This window comes from Prionailurus bengalensis, chromosome A1 (assembly GCF_016509475.1).
Source record: "Prionailurus bengalensis isolate Pbe53 chromosome A1, Fcat_Pben_1.1_paternal_pri, whole genome shotgun sequence".
NCBI lineage: Eukaryota > Metazoa > Chordata > Mammalia > Carnivora > Felidae > Prionailurus > Prionailurus bengalensis.
Window position 1 is genome coordinate 193,991,458 of NC_057343.1, and position 21,814 is coordinate 194,013,271.

The following is a 21,814-nucleotide window of genomic DNA, read 5'->3' on the forward strand; positions in this document are numbered from 1 at the left end:
TTGTTTAGATGTGCTTTTATTTATTCCCTAAGGACGTACATTTGGGTCCTGTCAATCTTCCCCCATTGTAAGTAAGGCTTCAACAAATAACTTCTACCCAAATCTCTGCTCATCTTTGCAGTTGTCTCCCTTGGATAAACTCCTGGGTGTGGAATTTTGGGTCAAAGAATGTGCTTGCTTTGGTACATAACAGATTTAGCCAGATTGCTATTAACAAGAGGTATCCACTTACACCACTGCAAAGCCCACACCTTTCTCATGCCAGCTCATCCGTACTGTCCGGTGGAAGCATCCTGTCTCCTGGATCTCAAAGATGAAGATGTCCTAACCCTGGCCTCCTAAGGACACTGTGCAGTCCAGTTCCTGGCTCGTTCTACTGCCACCACCTCTAATCCAAACCACGCTTGCACCTGTGTAAGTCAAGGGACTTTCCCCACAGCATCGTATCCGATCCTCTCTCACGGGGCAGGTACGAAAGCTGTATCAGCACTGTCTGGGATGTGAGGGCCAAAGAGGTCAAGCGATTGGTCCAGGATCTCCAGATGGATGGAAAGCCAAGATGAGAAGCCAGTGCCCTGCCTTCTCACCGAGTACCCTTCCCACAACACCACCACTACCAAAAGGTGTTGAGGTAAGTCTAGGAAGAGTGGGGCAAAGGAAGTTTTATCAGATACAAATTGATGCCACTAACAGTTATTTAAAACACCTACTGTGGGCCACACACTGGGTATAGAAATGGCCTCCAGGGAACTCAGAGGCCAGTGGGTAAGACAGGTCACCCGTTGGGTCACAACTAACATGAGGAATTCAGAGCTAAGCCAGGAGTAACGTTGGGGTGGAGCCTCGTTAGCACAGGCAGCTCAGGTAAGGCTAAGTGGGGGCCTCTCAGACTAAGGAAAGGCATTTCCAGAAGAGTGAACAGTGCCTGCTTCCAAAGATGACAGGACGCACGAGCCTGGGGCTTGTGAGCAGCTCCATATGGCTGTGCGGACACATCTGTGTGGACGTCTGTGGTCTGCCCTGCCCCACATTCATTCCCCTTCTAGAAACAATGACTGGGCTTTCGTTTGGGGAACCAGCTCATCTCCACTTTCCGGTCTCCAGGATGGACATGTGACTGCAGCTGACCAATCAGAACATGGCTCAGGGATGGGCAAGGAACCAGCAGGCCAGTGAGAATCACCTTGGGGACTTCTTTTTTTTTTAATTTTTTTTTTTTAACGTTTATTTATTTTTGAGACAGAGAGAGACAGAGCATGAACAGGGGAGGGGCAGACAGAGAGGGAGACACAGAATCTGAAACAGGCTCCAGGCTCTGAGCTGTCAGCACAGAGCCCAATGCGGGGCTCGAACTCACAGACCGTGAGATCATGACCTGAGCCGAAGTCGGACACTTAACCGACCGAGCCACCCAAGCGCCCCTCACCTTGGGGACTTCTACAGGAAGGATGGGAAAAATAAACTCTCTTTCCAGTGGGATGCTGGGTCCACAGAGAGAAAGCCTGACCTGAACAGGAAGCCAACCGAGATGAAAGTTGTGCCAAGGGACTGAGAGAGACGGAGACCGGATGAGATGGGTTAGTCTCTGGATCCAGCCAGGCCTGGAGGGTCTGCCCTGGAATTTCAACTGTGTGAGCCAACTGATTCTGATTTTTGCCTTCAATCAGATGACTAGGGTCATCTGTAACCAAGAGTGCAGACTAATGCAATGCGGTAAGAGGATGGAGGGTGGAGAAATGAGCAGGGGTCAGCTCACAGAGGCAGGTACAGGCGGGCTCTGGAGTTAAAGATTTAACCTGCCACCAGAACTGGGAAGATTCTAACCGCCAAACAGGAGAACTTCCATGGTGTGACTGTGCCTTTTGGAAACAATATGTCTCCTGGCTGAGAGAGTGTGTCGGGGTGGGGTGGGGGATCAATGACTCTTCCAGAAATTTCAGAGCCTTAGAATACCTTTTCTAGGGTTTTCCCATCAGGATAGATGGCCTAGTCTGGAATTGGAGCCAAATTATTAATTCATCAGTCCTGATGCCACATATCAATTTATCTTAATTTCTGAAAATGCACTCAGGCCTTTCAGACCAGTCTCTTTTGTCCATCACCAGGAAGAAAGGGGTCTTAGCAGAGATTAAGCGGAGGGAATATGGCCCTTTGAAAATGCTCCGCTCTGGCTGAAATGAACACCCACATTTCAGGGAGGCATCTCTGGCAGATGAATGGGCTTGCCTGTCTCCTCCGCACTGTGGCAGGCTTTCCACAGGGGCTCGGGAGACAATGCACAGGCAGATGGACCGCCACGGGCTCTGGGAACCCATGTTCTCAAAGCCAGGACAGAAAAAAATGAGGGAGGAAAGTCTCCCTTCCAGACCTGGGAGCCTCCTCATTACACAGAGCCCTTTCCCCTCGAGAGTGAAGGACATTAATTGGATCAAATGGAAACAGGAGCCAGCCGCCTCCCCCCCTCCCGGACGAGAGATTTCCAATATGGCTTCATTACCAAGTCTTTTGTAAATAAACTGTGTGGAGAAAAATGCCATTTGTTCTGCTGTAATTGCCTGATGAGCATCATTAGATAGGTCTTTGAAACACACAGAATGAAATCATTTTGGGTTTGGGAATTCCTTTGTGCAACTCCTTCTCCATTCACTATTCTCCACAGAGGGTGTTTCTGAAGGGGGACTTCTTGACCATGGAGGCTGGTTTCTGGCCAGCGATCTACCTGCTCTGAGTGTGTCACAAACACGTATTTATTCAGTGCCTCCTCAATGTCAGGCAATCCTTTCGGTACCTGGGACACAGCAGTGAGTGAAACACACAAACAATCCTACCCTATCGAAGTTGACATTCTGGTGAGCACTCAGAACACAGGTGTGCCCATTTCTGGGCACACTTGGCAGAGAACTTGATAAATCAAGTTTGCTCGATGGTTGTATTGACAAACTGTGAAGTTAAAAGTCCTTTGATTCCTTGTGTGTGATTGCACCGTACCCATAAGGATGCGACATTTGGAAAGCTAGACTGCACAGGGCTACGGATACCCAATGACATCTGTGCCATCACCTGCCAGACCTGCACCCATGGCAGACATCACTCATCAGTCACCACCCTCGTTCTGATCAGCTTGGATGCAGCTTCGGAATACATATCAACACTGCGCTGGGTCGCCCCTATCCCAGAGCAGATCAGAGATGGCTGGGAGAGGAAATCTATTTGCTACTTCTCACTTAGACGGTCATTAATTCACTTCACTGAGAGGCTGTAGAATATCCCAGTAAATTAAGAACGAGCCCAGGAGGAGGCAAAAACAGAAGAAAGGGGGGAAAGACCACTGCCAACTTCTCAGGCTAGTTTCCCTCTCTAGTGTTCTCTCCTGTCCCTAAAGAGGCCCAGGAAACGTGGCAGGTCACAACGCAGGCTTTGCAGTCAGGCCCCCCTGCGGTCAGGTCCTGGTTCCGCTATTTCCACCTGTGTGGGGCCTTGGGCTGAGCCCCTCGTGTCTTCCTGTGAAATGGGTATAATGATGACACCGCTCTGCTAGGGTTGCTGAGAGGATTAAAAAGGCCAACACGTGTGAAGGGCTTGGCATAGGGTCCCATCAGCTCCGAGCAGGGCTGAAATTCAGCTGTTGTGGACCAGAGCTGACACAGACTTGTGTCCAGCTGGTATCCGCTCTGACTGGTTGGTGCCTGGGCCGCCATCGCCATTAAATACTTTGAACACCAACCCTGGACGCGAGTGTTGGTTAGGTTAGGGGCTGGTCCCCTTCGGGGAGACAACTTCAGAACTCTGGAAGTAAAACAGACACAGACCGCCCTTCAAACCCAAACGATGTTTTGGTCGTTCTTGAGTTCTTTTCTTGCTACTCAAGAATTTATGTTCCCTAGTTCTGAACTGCTCAACCCGAGGTGTACATGGTGATGGCAATGATGTCGATAATGAACATAATCTTTGGGACGTTGTTAGGAAGCACCCAACTGTCATGGTCGCATTTAATCCTCTGAACAACCCCGTGAAGATTCAAGTATCATTAAGCAGATTTTGTGGCAGCACAAACTGAGGCTCAGTGAGGTGAGCCTTCCTTGTCTGAGATCACACAGTCTGTTGGAAGTGGCAGGGACGGGATCTGACCCCAGCACCGAAGTCTCAATCACGGTGTCCTGCCTAAAAAGTTGATGCCCGATTCGGGGGGCATCAGGGTTGTGTATTCACAGGGCTCGGCCCAGTAGTGGTGACGCTGGCCATCCCTCGCGGGCTGGGGGTATGCCCTTCCAGGGGCCCTGGGGATGCAGACGCAGACCCTGGCCAGACGTAATGGAGCACGGGACAAGCTAAGCCTCCCCTCAGAGGGACCGAGCCTCTGTTCGTCACCTGAGACCAATATGGAATCCCACAAATGAAGGGGAGGAAGTGGCCCCAGAAGGGTGGGTGGCTAACTAGTAACCACCACGTCCTCAACTACCATTGTCAGCAAGCTTCTACAGCACATGGGCTGGTCTGATAGAGTAAATATTTACTCTCTGGATCTTGAATAGTTTCTACCCATTTTTAATTGCTGGCTGTGTCCCCGGGTTACATGTTAAGCACTTCTAAGATATTATCTCGTTCGCTCTTTGCAATAGCTCTAGAAGATAGGTAGTATTATTATTCTGTCATTTCAGACGAGGAGAGAAAGCTAATCTAAACTTGCCCCAAATCACACAGCTCCTGAGTGGTGGAACTAGGATTTGAACCCACACTTTTCTGACTCCACAGCTTGAGCTCCTGACCACTGGTCTCTACGGCCAACTCCAGCAGTGGTGGATACAGAGAAAGCACACTTGAGAGGGGTGGCCACGACCCACTAAGGCTAACTGGGAATCTGCGAGGCCACGAGCCATCCCCAAAGCACAGCATCCCTCCAGGCCTGTGTGTCCCACTTACCCCGGCTTCTCTTCCCCCCTGCTGGTTTGCTGGACACCTCACTGGGAGACACCACCTTTACTGGAAGCAAGACCTGTCTTATTCCAACACTGCCATCCTAAGAAGGGGACGATGTTAAGGTAAATGGCAGTCAGAGCTTAGCAGCCTAAGGAGACACCCCACCTCCACTATACACACGCAAGAAGGAGTGGCCCATGGCCTCTGACTTGTCACCTGAGGAGCAGGGGCTGCTGAACCCTGAGCATCCAGAGTCTTTCCAGGCTCAGAAAGTCAAGGGGGTGTGGCAAAGAAGGGGGCTTCCGAAGAGCCGGCTCACCTTGAATGAGATTTCATACTGCTCCCCTCCCCAGATCTCCAGGCCTGGGTCGTACCCACCCAACTCCCAGAACCATTTCCGATCCACAGCGAACAGTCCACCGGCCATCACGGGAGACCTGTCAGGGAAGAAGAGTGTGGTGTGAGGACAAAACGTCCCGGCGGCAGGCTCCGAGTACAAGCTGACACTGCTATTCCCCTGGGGAAGGTACTGCACACTGCCCCAAGGGCACAGCCTATGTGTCTAGCAGGGAACCCAACGCCCCTCCAAGGGAGGGCCCAAGCTGTCTTCTTTCTCGGCCATGACTTCCCTTCTTAAATACTGCATTTTAACCAAACGGACCCAGAGCTCCTTTCCACGGTCACTTGTGAGAGGAAATCACAGTAACGTGCGCCTTGCAGCGGCATGGTCTATGCCTCTCCAGTGCTCCCACGGGTTAATGGTCTGAATCAGGTCCCTCTGGGCCTGTCTGTGCAGTAGAATCTCTTAGATGACAAAACACGCAGCTGTCTGGGCCCTACCCCAGACCTAGGAAGCTATCCCTGGGCGGTGGAGTCTAGGAATGCGTGTTTTCAAACAGCCTCCTTGGATGAGTCACCCTCAGGCTGCCCAGCACTGGACAGGAGTTCTGCTGAGAGTTTGCAGAGGAAGACACAGCTTCTGCTCTTTCAGGTAAACTGGGCTAAGACGAACTCTGCACATTCACTGTCTCATTACCCACTGAGCGCCAGGTGAGCCGTAGATGCTGGAAGAACGTGCAGGTAAATCAGAGCTGGCCTGGGACTTTGGGGGATGCTAGTGTGGCCGGGCAGCTGCCTCTCAGGACAGAAGGACCCAGAAGATGGGTGGGACGTACCAAGGGCCTCTGGGAGGTGCAGACGGCACTAAAGGAACATGGAAAGAGCGAGTGTCTGCCACCAGGTTTGGGGAGTGAGGAGAGAGGCTGGGGCAAGAGTCAGGAGGGGTGCTCGGGGTGGTGGCATTTGAGGTGGGTTTTGTTTGGACAAGTGGGCAATGAGGGGAGAGGAAGGTACCCTGGAGGGGAAAACCACAGGAGCAAGGGCACAGAGATGATAAATGGGGCAGTGCCATGGGTAACAAGTCAGCACGGCATCATGCCAGGCCAAGGGCAGGGGTGGCATGCTGCAGCCTGCCTGGGTCCCCCTGGTGCCTCACACGGGGTTGGCACCTGAGGGGCCGCCGGTACTCGCTGAGTGACAATCTCGCAGAGTGACCGTGTCCTTGTCCGGCTCCACTGGAAGACTCCAGACCCTCAAACCAAGGAACATTCCAGCAGCGAACTCCACGCCACCTCCTGGCCTTGGGAACTGCAGGTTCATGGGAATTGGGCTGATTTAAGAAGACCTTAGCCGACCCACATGCCTCCCACGCTTCATGTAGCAGATGAGGCTTGACAGCATGGCAGGGACTCCTTTAAAAGAAGATCCCCTTGAATATTCACTGAGGGCTTGAATGTGGCAGGTGGTTGACTGAACTGATGATTTAATAAAATGACTGCTCCTTGAATTGACCTCATGAGGTGGGCCTCATCCTTATTATCCCATTGACACGTGTAGAAACCAGAGCACAGACTGGGAGGTAACTTGCTCCAGGCTTCACAGCTACTAAGCAGGATTCGAATCTCTAATCTATGCCAGAGCTCACACCCTCAGGGCCACAAAATTCTGTCTCCTATCAGGGAGGAGCCATGGAGAGGCAGGTGATGAGTGAAAAGGACAGGGGAACAGGGATGGGGAAACTGTCACTCCACTCTCCTTTACCTTTGGTGGGATGTGAGATGAAGTGTTTAACCACTGAACCCCGTATCGCCCGCTGCAGCGACCACGGGCCACATGCGGCTACTGAACACCCGGAATGGGACTACTCTGAATTGAGTTGTGCTGGAAGTGTAAGGGACACACTGATTTCCAACACTTACTGTGAAAAAAATAATAGGTCTCATTAACCATTTCAGGGATGTCTCGCTGGCTCAGTCGTGGGGCCTGCGGCTCTTGGTCTTGGGGTTGAGAGTTTGAGCCCCACGCTGGGTGTAGAGATTACATACACATAAAATCTCAAAAAAATAATTTCCAAGTGTTGGTTACATGTTAAAGTGAGACTATTTCAGATATACTGGGTTAAACAGAGTATATTACAAAAATGAATCTTACCTGCTTCTCTTTACCTTTTTTTATGTGGCCACCAGGAAATTTGAAAGTATTTTTGTGGCTCCCCTGATTTTCTACTGGATGGTGCTCATTTAACATCTCAAAGCCTGTCCCCACATCTACACAATGAACATGTAGCTACATTTCCTAGCTCACATTGCTGTTATAGTTCTGAAAGTACCCAGTACTATGAAACATACGGTGTCTAATATCAACTTTCCTTTGTCTTCTGAAGATGGTGGGGTTTGGGTTTTTTGGCTGGAGCCATACACTGCCTGGAGAGGCAGGGAGCGGTTCTGAGCCAGGGCTTCGTGGGAAATCAAACCCAAGACTCTGCATGTGGAAACCAGCCTGGGCGGGAGCCTGGGGCAAGGACCTAGGAGCCGAGGTGGAGCAGGGAGAAGATCAGCCTTAAGGCATTTTGGATGCTGGATGCTGGCCTCCAGAGGGAGGCCTCTCCTCCAGCCCCATCTATTTCCTGCCCATGTTCAGCAAGAACAACAACAACGGTTCTGAGGTCTAGTGTCTACCACTCACTTTACCGACATCATCTCCAGCTCTCACAAAGCTCTATTAGGCCCCTTTTCAGACGGAGAACTCTGGAATTCAGAAGAGCGACATACTCTGCTCAAGGGCATGCGGTTACTAAGCGGATGAGCTGTGGTTCCAACCGGGGTTGGCCCCCCAAGCCCATGTCCTTCAAACATCATTCTGTTGCCCTGGGCCTGCGGATTGTTCACTTGCGGGCACCGTGGAGCGGTGTGCAGGAAATGACCAGGATTTTTCTAGTGGCCTCTCTCCTGGGTTTTGTCCAAGTACAATACAGAAAAGATACTTTTGGAAAGAATCGGAAGATACAAAGGATGGAGGGTCCCTCGGGAAGCATCTAGACCAGTGGGTCTCAACTTTGACCACACAGTTCACATCGCCTGGGAGCTTTAAAGACTATTGATGCCTTGATCCCATCCCAGACTCTGGTGTGACTGGTCTTGGGTGGCAGGTGGCCTGGTGGGTTTTGTTTGTTTTTACAGGCTCCCCAGGTGATGCCAATGTGCAGCCAGGGTTGAGAGCCACTGCTGCAGGGCAGGCCCAACCCCTTCAATATCCAGATGAGACGACTGCAGCCCTGGAGGGACGGGGTGGGGGGCGGGGGGGAACTACTGGGGCCTCTGCTAATAAGCAGCCACATGACCTGGCCTTACCCTCTCCTCATCCTGCAATGAGGAAGATGAACGTGCCGAGACCCATCCACATAGGGCCCATGACTAAGCTTATGGTACTGGTTCAAACCACAGGGGGTTCTGGTTACCCTGAAAATTCTGTTCTCTGGAGTACCCCATTCCGACCTCAGCCTCTGCTGTGTGTCACCTCGGGCAAGTCTCATGTCCTCCCTGAGCCACAGGGTCTGTGCCAGTCAAGGGTGGAGGATTCCAATTACACCCTGGGGCTCTGTTGTGAGGGTTGTGTGCGGTCATGTCGGCTGGGACTGCTCTGCCAGCTCAGCTCAGATGTTGGCTACTCCTTTTGTTGGTATTACTCTCCAAGAACTCGGGGCAACTGGGGCCTCGGGCGTGCGGAGGGTGCTAACTGCATGATGTCGTCTTGGGTTCTGACAGTAGTGGTTGGCCATGTTCAGGAGACCAGAGGTCAGGGGAAGAACACGGACATCTGACCTGCTCAAGCGGCACGGGGCTCCACCCATGCCCTCTGCCCTCAGCTCACATGACTCCCTTTGCCCAGCCACCTTTTATTTCCCTGAACAAGCAGGGCCTCTTCGCCCCTCTGAGCCCTCCCTTGGGCCCACAGCATCAGAGGCTCTCCTCAGGAACCGCGGTGTGCCCTGTGCCCATGACGATGGCCGAGCTGCCAAAAGACCCCTTTCTCAGGTGGGGAGTGTGAGGCGCAGGGAAGCTGGAGTTCACTGAGGCTAAACTGTGGTTAGGCAGGTGTGGATAATGGCCTCCCAAAGAAGCCAATGCCTAATTCCTGGAACCTGGGGATATGTCACCTTACACAGCAAAGGGACGTTGCAAATAGAATTTAAGTGAAGGATCTGAGATGGGGAGATTGTCCTGGCGGGCCCAATGTAATCACAGGGGTCCTCATATGTGAAAGAAGGAGGCAGGAGGGTCAGAGTTAGAGAAGGAGATGTGATGATGAAAGCAGGTGCTGCAGAGAGATAGTTGGGGGAGGGGGAGGTGGGAGAAGGAGGGGGAGTGATGGCGGAAGGAAGGAGGGGGAGACTTGGACATGTTAGGTTACTGGCTTTGGAGACGGAGAAGGTGGGACACCTGGGTGTCTCAGGGGGTTTAACGTCCCACTTTGGCTCAGGTCATGATCTTGCGGTTCCTAAGTTCGAGCCCTGTGTCGGGTTCTGTGCTGACAGCTCAGAGCCTGGAGCCTGCTTTGGATTCTGTGTCTGCCTCTCTCTGCCCCTCTCCTGCTCAGCTCTGTCTCTCTCTCTCTCTCTCTCAAAAACAATCATTAAAAATATTTTTTTGAAGATGGAGAAAGGAGCCACGAGCCAAAGAATGTGGGCAGCCTCTAGAAGCTGGAAAGGGCAAGCAAACCGACTCTTCCCTAGAACCTGCCTACACCATGCATTTAGCTCAGTTACACTCCTTTTCACACTTCTGACCTCCAGAACTTTAAGAGAATAAATCTGTGTTGTTTTAATAAACCAGTAAATTTTGGGTAATTCATAATTGGGAAACTAATACAGCAGAAGACTGGACTTTGGTTTTGTACCCAAAGGTCTTTCCACATCTCTAGGAAGGGAGCCAGAGTGGCTCACAGGGCAGCACAGGAGGAGCCCCAGAGAGACACGGGCTCTAATTCTGGCCTGGCACTGACTCACTGTATAAGTGAGGCCCCCCTTGTCCTGGAGCCACAGTCTCCCCATTTGCAAGGGACTGGAGTCCATTACCTGTAGGTCCCCCCAGGTTTCACATTCTAGGATGTTATGGGTCCACTCCACACATTGACCCCTAAACTTCTACCGTGGGACAAGCTGCTATTTCCTAACACTTCCAAGAGGGCCTAGCTGAATGATGGGACAGCTGTCTCCAGGGGCAGACAGACCTGCAGGTGCACCCAGCCTTTACTGCTTCATAGCTGTGAGACCTGGAAAAGGTGCTTAACCTCCTGGAGCCTTGGTGTCCTCACTTGGAAAATATGGATAATAATTTTTACTACGTATGGTTGTTGGGGATTAAAAAGGATCAGCATGTGATATGCTCAGCACTGTGCCTGGCATTTAGAAAGTGTTCAGCAAGGGGTGGTGGTGGTGATGCTGGTTCTTGCTGACCACGGGGTGCTAGGCTTGAGAGAGAGAGCAACTCTGTTCACCCCCAGCTGGCAGGAACACCACACAGAGGTGGCCAGCTGGGAGGGCCCTGAGCTGAGGCTCTGAGACAGCCTGGGAGGAGCTGTGCTTCCGGTTGGGGATGTTTGCCCTGGTTCCCCTGCAGTGGACTTTTAGGGGGAGGTGGAGGTCCTGAGTAGGGTGTGTTGGTGAGGGGTCACTAGGTCAGCCACTGGGACCAGCCCAGGTCACTTGTACTTACTCAAATGGGTCGCTTGGGTCAGCTTTCTGAAGTTCTGGAGGAATCGGTATCCGCTTATAGTACATCTCCCAGTCAAAGGCGCCCCGCATGGCATCGCCCGCCTGCGTTTCGTACCGAAAGTCATCGTGGTCGATCACGTCAATCATCGGGCACACAATGGTCTTGCGGTTCCGGGCAATGCGGTCTGAAGAAGCCAAGAGATGCCCATTACGGAGGCAGGACAGGGCAGCAGCTAGGTCCACGACCCTGCTCTGCAGCTTACTCGCATTCTTAAGGTGTTCCCTGAGTGACTTCTCCGAATGCTTGAGTTTGAGAATCCCAAGAGCAAGGGAGAGGTCAGGCTTTAAGAAAGATGGACCAGGGCTCCTGTCCCAGTCCTGCTACCTGCGAGCTACATAAACAATGTCTCTGAGCCCCAGTGTTCTCCTCTGTGAAATGGGGAAAGAGGTTCAGCACCACAGGCTGGTAGGAGGACGGGATATGACGACAGTTCGAGGTATCCAGCACGGTCGCCTGTAATGGTCAGCGCCATTGCAGAGAGAGATTAATTTCCTTCTGGGAGGGCTCCTGTTCTGGCCCTGTCAGGCTCCGCATTCTGAGTCCTAAGCTTGACTCGTGGCCGAAGTAGCCAGGCAAGCCAGCTCCTCAAAACTTCTCAGCTATGGTCAGTGAACAAGTGGTCCTCCTTGCGAGAGAGTTTAGCTCGCTTTTTCCAACAGCCAGAACTACTGAGGAGGGCAGGTACTATCCCACGAACTCCTCCTGACTGATGTACAAGCAAAGCCTGGCAAACCTCTGCCCTGCAGGAATGCTACAGGCTAGGTGATTCAAGATGGCAAGGGCAGTCCCTAGCCAGATGGCTTTTTACGGTCCCCGTTAAGCCAGGGAGAAGCTGATTCTATACAACGCACTCTGCCCAACCTACCAACCAGAATTTTAAGCTTTGGTTTGTTCTGTTCTTCGATGTTCCTTCTGCCAAGAAGCCGTGGCTGCAGCTTGGGGGTGCCAGTGATAAAGGGGCCAGTGGGCTATGCTGGGGTGCCTGGCTGCTTGGGCCAGCAGTCAAGTTCAAGGGTGGGAATGTGGAGTCTGGTAGGGCCAGTGTAGGCTGGCATCTGCCTGGGGCTTGGGCTTCATCAAGTACTTTTTTCTTCCAGGAGAGAAAGCAGCATTCTTGCCCTTTCCTAAACTGCAAGACAACAATCCATAGATGGGTCATTAAATTGATCGAGTGTGTGTGTGTTTGTGTGTGTGCATGTGCATGTGTATAATGAACCAGGAAAGAATACTGAATGTCAGGGTGCATTCCACCTGATAAGAAAAAGTACTTTTTCAGGAAACAGGTTTCCATTATATTGCATGGGTGTGTATCTGTGTCCTGGATTGAGATGTCCAATGTATTTCTAACTGTGGCACATTGGTTTAAAAAGTCTGAGAAGTGCTGCTTTCGGCAGTGTGCCCTCTGGGCTACCAGTGCCTGATGTACCCATGGTGTGTTTAAAAAACTGCCAGGGTTGTTCCTGCCCCAGGTGCACCGAATCAGAACCTGTGGGGGCAGAGCTTGGGTCTGCCTTGTGAACAGGCTCCCTAGGGGTTCTAATGAAGTCGAAGAAACTTCTCCAGGGAAAGATCTAGAGAGGGGCCTCCCTTCCTAATTACAATTATTCACGCCCATGCAGGGGATTTCACTTCTGGAGAGGCTCTGGGCTGTGGCTCTGCTGCAGGCTGGCTGAGAGCGGGAGGTGTGAGGGGTCAAGGCTTAGCATCAGAGAGGCAGCATTCCAGGGTGCTGCACTCACTTGGGGACAGAATGCCCAGGTCCCAACCCTGGCTTTGTCACCTACAAGCAGTATAACCTTGACAAAGGTTATCTGATGCCTCTGAAACCTCGCTTCCCTGCCGACAAAATGGAGGACGACAGCACCTGTCTCATGGGGTTCCTGTGAAGACCGAGGGGGACGGTGGGGCCAAGATGCTTAGCTCAGACTCTCACACATTCACACATCCCATTAGTGCTCCGCGGACATTGCTGTGACCAGGATTGACGAAAGAAGCTCAGAAGCTGAGCATCTTCCTCATTCTCTTTGCTCTTTAGTTTTCTCATTTGTTCTACGTGGATAATAAGGCCTGGCCTGTCTACATTCCCATGTAACTGTCAAATTCAAAAGTGGCTGTGGCCTAAAAAGCCAAGGGACTAGCAGAGCCATGATGATGATGATGATGATGATGATGATGATGATGATGGCAGAAATGAGAATAAACAGTGGCTTTCCTTTGGGGGGCTGAATCCTTCTCTCTGGCTCAGGAATGCCTCATCTGCACAGAAGGCAGAGAGAGCTGTGCATGGAGGTGTTAATGGTTTTGAGACAAAGCCCTGATGCGCTCCGTCGGCTGCTCATATTAATAGGGACAGACTTTTGCATCTACACCATTGGTTCACATTTCTATTGGAAAAAGAAAAAATAAAAAGAGGGAGAATGTTTCCTCCATGTATTCTGCAGATTATGAAAATTACCCTCATATATTTCCATAGAAACAGAGTTAAGGGCTATTTAGACTCCCAGCTCAGCTTTGTGGCCCTCCACTTCGAGTCACTGAATGACCCAACAAATGAGTTGTTCCTTCAGCACTATAAATTAGGTGATTTACGGTGAGACTTTTTTCTTTCTCTTTTTCTTTTTCTCTTTCAGTAATGAGAGGCAGATGCAGAGACCTCTTGGTTTAATTAAATACGGAGTTTACCAGAAAATCTGGGTTATATCCTTTTCCTAACCCAGTGGGATCCTGGACCCTTGGGATCAGCAGCGTATCATCTAATACTGAAGTTCCATGCTGATCTGCGTTAGAAAACAAATTGGCTGGATTAGCCCATTCAACCATGTGGGTTTTGCTTTCTGTTCTCACCTCTGCCTGATGGTCTAACCAGTCAGTGCTTGTCCAAGTGTGGTCCTCGGACCAGCAGTGCTGGCACCACCTGGAAGTTGGTTAGAAATGCAGCTTCTCAGACCCTACCCCAGACCTCTCCAATCAGAAACTCTGGGGTGGGGTCCAGCACTCTGTGTTAGTGAGTCTTCCAGGTGATTCTGACACAGGCTCAAGTTGGCCCTGAACTACAGTCTCCTTTGCTTCCTGAGCTTTCTGTTATGGTGAGCATCCCCATTCATTTGTGAGTTTTAATTTCTCCCTGGATTGATAACGCTTCTCCAATCTGTCTCTGGCCTGTCCCTCACCTGATTCCCAGTCTCAGTAGGACATTTCCTCTTTTTTTTTTTTTTTTAATTTTTTTTTCAACGTTTATTTATTTTTGGGACAGAGAGAGACAGAGCATGAACGGGGGAGGGGCAGAGAGAGAGGGAGACACAGAATCGGAAACAGGCTCCAGGCTCTGAGCCATCAGCCCAGAGCCTGACGCGGGGCTCGAACTCACGGACCGCGAGATCGTGACCTGGCTGAAGTCGGATGCCTAACTGACTGCGCCACCCAGGCGCCCCTGGACATTTCCTCTTTGATGTCCACCTCTTAGCACCAGCTCATCACCTTCCACAAATCTGAACTCCGCAGAATTCAGACCTGCTTCTTCAACAAGCTATGAGGCACCTCACTGCCCAGCATCCAATCCTCTTGTCTCCCTTCTGTCCACATGGCTATGATGGATGACTTCTGGATCATGCTGCCCTGTCCACAGCCCTTTCCTGATAGCTGCTGGAAACTCTCCAGAGAGGAAATGAATTTAGCGAGGCAGTGTGATTTCTGACCATGGACAAAATTTGGGGCCAGAGAGATGGTAACTTTGACACTTATGACCCAAGGGAACAATATTGAGTCACTCAGTATCTCCAAACCTCAGCTTCTTCTACTATGAAATGGGGACACTTTTGACCTGGCATGGTTTTGTGAGGACTGGAGATAATACTTATCACTTCCCTGGCTCAGTAGCAGGGCACTGAATGTTAACTATTCTAAGTTGCTAGGATAATGTCCCTCCACAATGTGGCTCCTACAGCAGACAGCCTTGACTTGCTTTCCAATAAAACTTGAACTAATCTGGGAGAGGCAATCATGTAACTAGACTGTAGTGTGCTGTAGGACTTTGGGTAAGTCACTTCCCCTCTCAGCTTCCTTCTCTGTAAAACAAAGGGACAGGACTCGAATGGATTTTTAAGGTCTCTGTGAGCATTCCTGAATCCCTTGTGGCACCTGGCATTGGATGGCAGCATCTCAAGCAGTCAAGAGAACCCTTGTGGATGATCCCTGCAGAAGGCTGGGGCCCACCTTGCCTTGGGAGGGTCTCTTACCGAGCAAGGGGGGGAGCCAGTTGACATTGGCTTCACAGTGTGAGTCTAAGAATGTGATGACATCCCCAGTTGCTGCAGAGGCCCCCAGCATCCGGGTCCTTATCAGCCCTTCCCGCTTCTTGGTTCGAAGTATTCTCACACTGGGGAAGAGGGCCATATAGTCTTCAAGTGGCTTCTTCAAGTGTTCTGTGAGAGAGACAGAAGAAGACAGATGGACAGATGGGTTAGAACAGGTGCTTAGTAATCACTCTTGTGACTGCTCCCTTACGTGTGCACCATATTTTATAGTTTATTTTTTTATTAAAAAAATTTTTTTTTTTAATTTTTTTTTCAACGTTTATTTATTTTTGGGACAGAGAGAGACAGAGCATGAACGGGGGAGGGGCAGAGAGAGAGGGAGACACAGAATCGGAAACAGGCTCCAGACTCTGAGCCATCAGCCCAGAGCCTGACGCGGGGCTCGAACTCCCGGACCGTGAGATCGTGACCTGGCTGAAGTCGGACGCCCAACCGACTGCGCCACCCAGGCGCCCCTAAAAAAATTTTTTTAACGTCTATTTATTTTTGACAGAGAGAGAGAGAGAGACAGAGCATGAGAGGGGGAGGGGCAGAGAGAGAGGGAGACACGGAATCGGAAGCAGGCTCCAGGCTCTGAGCTGTCAGCACAGAGCCTGATGTGGGGCTCGAACCCATGAGCTGTGAGATCATGACCTGAGCCGAAGTCGGATGCTCAATCGACTGAGCCACCCAGGCGCCCCTGTACTTTATAGTTTAGACACAGCTTTCCCATACAATGCCTCATGGGACCTTTCAGATATGGCCAACGAGGACAGGGACCACCACCTGCATGCTGTAAATGGGGACTCTGAAGCTCAAAGAAGTCCAGGGATAGTGCCAGACCTGGAACACACAGAGATCATCTGCGTGAGAGTGGGGGCAGTGGTGGTTTATGCTTGGCTGATACCTCTTCCCTCATTTTCTGGAATCAGCACTCTGACTTTCCTTGGTGAAACTGCCCCTCCCATTTTCCATCCATTATACTTTGGTGGGGCTCACCCACCCCTGGATCCAAGGGGGAGGAGCAGGTAGGATGGGCCTGACCAATCAGGGCATTCCATTTCCTTGCCTACAGTGATTGGTTCAGGAATGGCCATGTGACCCGAGTTGATCCAAATAATGAATCCTGAGAAGTTGGTTTTTTTGTTTTTTTTTTTTTCCAGAACTACTGAAAAACCAGGCCCTTTCTTCTCATTAGAGTTGCTAAGTTGGCTGGCCATAAATCTGGAGCTGCTAGTGACATCTTTGGCAAATGAGGTGATAAGAGTTGGGGGAGGGGCAGTTCTGCTGACATTGAAGTAAACACGTAAAAAGAATCAAGAGATGGAAATTATTCTGATGGCATTTTGATTCCCCAGATCCCTCTGTGCCTAAAGCAGATAGACTCCTAAATGTTCTTACTACACACGAAACAAATTCCTCTTCTTGCTTATGCTAATGTGGGTTGGGTTTCTATCCTGTGCCTGGTAAAGTCATTCTGAACAAATCTCAAAAATTATCTCTTTTTACTAAAAAAGTCCCAGCCTTAACACTGGTGTCTCTTTAGTTTAATCGGGGTTAGAGCACTTTATGAAAAATCTAGTATGGCTACAAAAAAAGTCCTAACGTTTATACCACACTTAATGATGAAATAGCGAATGCTTTTATCCGACGATCAGGATAAAGGCTGTATTCTCTCTCATCACTTCCATTCAGCATTGTACTAGAACTCCTAGCCAGTGCAACTGGCAAGATAAAGAAATAAAGGCATAAAGATTGGGAAGAAAAAGGTAACAGTATCTTTACCTGTAGATGACATGATTATTTACATAGAAAAATCCTAAGAAATCTACAAAGAAGCTAGCAAGATTTCAGGATACCGGTTTAAATGTTGATTTACAAAATTAGTTGTATTTCTAAGTACTGGCAGATAAAAAAAATTGGAAAATTCAATTTAAAATAGTAAGCATACAATTTGCAATTTAACAAAAGAAGTAAAATCTGTATACTTTGAAACTGCAAAAACACTGTTGAAAAATATTAAAGACTAAAATAAATGGAAAGACAGTCTGTGTTCATGGATTGGATGACTTAATATTGTTAAGATGGCAATACCTCCTATGTTGATCTACAGATTCAGTGAGATCAAAATCACAGCTGATCTCTTTGCAAAAATTGACAATTGACAAGCTGATCCTAAAATTTATGGAAGAGATCAACAGATCCAGGATAGCTAAAAATCTTTTGATTACTTACACATGAACATTTACAGCAATACTACTCACAACAGCCAAAGACTGGAAATAACTCAAGCTTCCATCACCTCAAGAATGGATAAACAACTATGAAATATATTCATACAATGGAATATCACTCAACCATAAAAAGGAATGAAGTACTGATACATGGTACCATGCAGATGAACCTCAAAACATTACACCAAATAAAGGATGCCAGCCACAAAAGGTCACATGTTGTATCATTCTACTTGTATGAAATTCCAGAATAGGTAAATTTATAGAGCCAACAAACAAATTAGTGATTACCAGAGACTGGGGTAGAGAGAGACGGGGAGTGACAACTCAGTGGGTATGGTGTTTCCTTTTGGAGTGATAAAACATTTTGGAACCAAGTGATGGTTGCACAACATTGTGAATGTACTAAATGCCAGTGAATTGTATACTTTAACATGGTTAATTTTTATGTTATGTGAATTTTACCCCAATTAAAAAAAATGGGTAAAAGATCTGAATAGGCACTTCTCCAAAGGTGATATACAAATGGCCGATAAACACATAAAAGGATGTTCAACATCCTTAGTTATCAGGGAAATGCAAATCAACACCACAATGAGATACTACTTCACATCCACTAGGATGGCTATAATGCACAACTCAGATAATAAGTGTTGACAAGGATGTGGAGGATAAGAATCTCTATATACTGTTGGTGGAAATGTAAAATGGTGCAGCCACTTTGGAAAACAGTCTGGCAGTTCCTCAGTTAAGCACAGTTACCATATTACCCAGTAATTCCATTCCTAGGTGTACACCCAAGAGAAATGAAAACACACATCCACCCCAAAATGTGCGTACTAGTGTTCATAGCAGCAATATTCAAAATATCCCCATATTGAAAACCATAGAAATATCCATCAATTGATGAATGAGTGAACAGAACGTAGTATATCCACACAATGGATTTTATTATTCCACAATAAAAAAGGAAAGAGCGATTAAGACAATATGGATGAACCTTAAAAAGAGTATTCTGTGTTAAAGAAGTCAGACACCTAAGACTAGATATTATATGGTTCTATTTATATGAAATTTCTAGAAAGACAAAATTACAGGGACAGAAAGGAAGTCAGCAGTAGTCTAGAGCTAGGTTGGGAGTGGGGACTGATTACAAACAGGCACAAGGGAACTTTCTGGAGTGGTGGAAATATTCTAAAACTGTATTACAGTGATCATTTTAAAACTGTATAAACTGACCTAAGAACTGAACTGCAGATTTAAAATGGGTGATTTTTGTGTTATGCAAATTATACCTAAATAAGGTTGTTAAATGGGGAAAACAAAATGTATTTCTATATCTTGGCAAAGAACAATTGGAAAGTACAATAAAAATACCATTTATAATAGCTTCATATAGATAAAGACCCAAATAAATGGAGAGATAAATCATACATATAGACTTGAAGACTCCATATTGTTAAAGAGTCAATTCTCCTCAAATTCATCTATAGATTCAACATAATCCCAATGAAATCACAGCAGGTTTTGAAATTGACAACTTTCAAAGAAGCTAAACTGTGAAAACAAAAACAATCTTAAAAAAGAATAAAGTTGGAGGACTCACTGATTTCAAAACTTATTACAAAGTCAGAATAATCAAAACAATGTAATACTGGCAAGGAATAAACATAACCAATAGAACAGAATAGAGGAGCCAGAGGTATACCTATATATATGTCATTGACTGACTGGTTTTTGACAAGGGCACCAAGGCAAATTCAATGAGAATATAAAAGAATTTTTAAAATGTGCAACAAAACAAATGAGCAAAGGGAAAAAAGAAAGACAAACCAAGAAACAGATTTAACTATAAAGAACAAACAGATGGTTACCAGAGGGGAGGTGGTGAGGAGATGGGTGAAATAGGTGATGGGGATCAAGAGAACATTGGGGGCACCTGGGTGGCTTAGTTTGTTAAGCGTCCAACTCTTGATTTCAGCTTGGGTCACAATCTCATGGTTAGTGGGTTTGAGCCCCTGTTGGGCTTTATGCTGATAGTACAGAGGCTTCTTGGGATTCTCTCTCTCCCTCTTTCTCTCTGTCCTGCTCTGTCTCTCAAAATAAATAAATAAGCATTAAAATAAAGAGCACACTTATGATGATGATCACTGAGTAATGTACAGAATTGCTGAATGGCTATGTTGTGCACCTAAAATTACCATAACACTGTATGTTAACTATACTGGAATGGAAATAAAAAACTTCAAAAAATAAAACAGCTAGCATAACTGGATAAACACATGAGAAAAGATGAACCTCAACCTCTACCTCCTACCATACACAACAAATAATTTTAGATGGATAGCAGGTTTAAATATAAAGGCTAAAGTTATAAGGTTTCTTGAAGAAACATAGGAGAATATTGTTGTAAACTTGGGGTAGGAAAAGATCTCTCAAGACATAAAAAGCACTAACCCATAAAAGGGAAGACTGATAAATTGGACTTGATTAAGAACTTGCTCTTCAAACTTTGCTCATCACAACACATCAAAGACATCAGTAAGAAAATGACAAGGCAGGCAACAGTCTGGGAGAAAATATTCACAATACATGAATCTGACAAAGGACTTGTATCAAGAATATGTAATGGATTCCACCAAAGTCAATAATAAACAGATGACCAACTTAAAACTAGGCAAAAAGCTATGAAACATTTTTACAAAAATTTTACATTTCACAAAAGAATTGATATACAAATATCCAACAAGCATATGAAAAGATGTGACTCAAATTAAAAGCCTGAGATGCCATTTGCTATACATTCCCCAGGGAGAGGAGTTAAGATGGTGCAAGAGTAGGGGGGCTCTAAGTTTGCCTCATCCCTCAAATACAGCTAGATAAATATCAAATCATTCTAAACACCCAAGAAATCAATCTGAGGGCTGAGAGAACAAGACCACAAGTCTACAAGTAGAAAAATGACTACTTTGTGGAAGCTTCTTTTAACAAGCAGATCAAAGCACCTAGATCTAAGGTTTGTTTCTTCTTCTTCTTCTCTGGACAAAATGACAAGATGGAAGAATTCATCCCAAAAGAAAGAACAGGAAGTTGGAGCATGTGGGTGGCTCAGTCAGTTAAGTGACTGACTTCGGCTCAGGTCATGATCTCACAGCTCATGGGTTTGAGCCCCGCATCAGGCTCTGTGCTGACAGCTGGGAGCCTGGAGCTTACTTTGAATTCTGCGTCTCCCTCTCCTTCTCTGCCCCTTCCCCACTTGCATGCGCTCTCTCTCTCTCTCTCTCTCTCTCTCTCTCTCTCTCAAATAAATAAACATTAAAAAAAAAGAACAGGAAGTAGAAGTAATAGCCAGGGATTTAATCAATACAGATATACAGATAGAAGTAAGAACTCTGAACTTGAATTTCAAACAACAATTATAAGGATACTATCTGGACTTGAAAAATGTATAGAAGGCACTAGAGAATCCCTTAAAAGAAATTTTAGTTCTTTTAGAATAAAGAACTAAAAACTAGTCAGGCTGAAATTAAAAAAACTATAATCAAGATGTAAACCCAAATGGATGCCATAACAATGAAGATGAACAAAGCAGAGGAGAGAATCTGTGATAAGGAAGATAAAACTATGAAAAATAATGAAGTTGAAAAGAAGAGGGAAAGAAAGGTAATGAATCATGAAGGTAGACTTAGAGAACTCAGCAACTTCTTAGAGCAATAATATTTGTATCACAGGAGTCCCAGAAGATGAAGAAAGAGAAAAAGGGGCAGAAGGTTTATTTTAGCAAATTACAGCTGAAAACTTTCCTATCTGGGGAAGGATACAGACATTTAAATCCAAGAAGCACAAAGAAGTCCCATGAAATTCAACAAAAGCTGGCCATATGACCTAGACATATCATAGTCAAATTCACAAAATACAAAGACAAGGAAAGAATCCTGAAAGCAGCAAGGGAAAAAAAAGTCCTTAACCTACAAGGGAAGACAGATCAGGTTCGCAGCAGACCTATCCACAGAAACTTGGCAGGCTAGAAGGGAATGGCAGGATATATTCAATGTGCTCAATGGGAGAAATATACAACCAAGAATACTTTATCCAGCAAGGCTGTCGTTGAGAATAGAAGGAGAGATAAATGTTTCCCAGCAAACAAAAACTAAAGGAGTTTGTGACACTAAGCCAGCCCTGCAAAAAATATTAGAAGGGACTCTTCGAGTGGGGGGAAAAAGACCAAAAGCAATAAAGACTAGAAAGGAACACAGAA

The 21,814-nt window shown here is 47.4% G+C and overlaps 1 protein-coding gene across 1 annotated transcript in view; it reads right to left on the minus strand.

Moving 5' to 3' along the window:
- Window positions 1-21,814, minus strand: part of GALNT10 (polypeptide N-acetylgalactosaminyltransferase 10) — a 224,922-nt gene that overhangs the window by 26,317 nt on the left and 176,791 nt on the right. Inside the window, exons 5-7 of the mRNA XM_043597691.1 lie at window positions 15,266-15,451; window positions 10,971-11,154; window positions 5,237-5,354 (exon numbers count right to left, since the gene is read on the minus strand). Of these exons, the coding sequence (XP_043453626.1) occupies window positions 5,237-5,354; window positions 10,971-11,154; window positions 15,266-15,451 (488 nt within the window). The remainder of the gene's footprint in view (window positions 1-5,236; window positions 5,355-10,970; window positions 11,155-15,265; window positions 15,452-21,814) is intronic.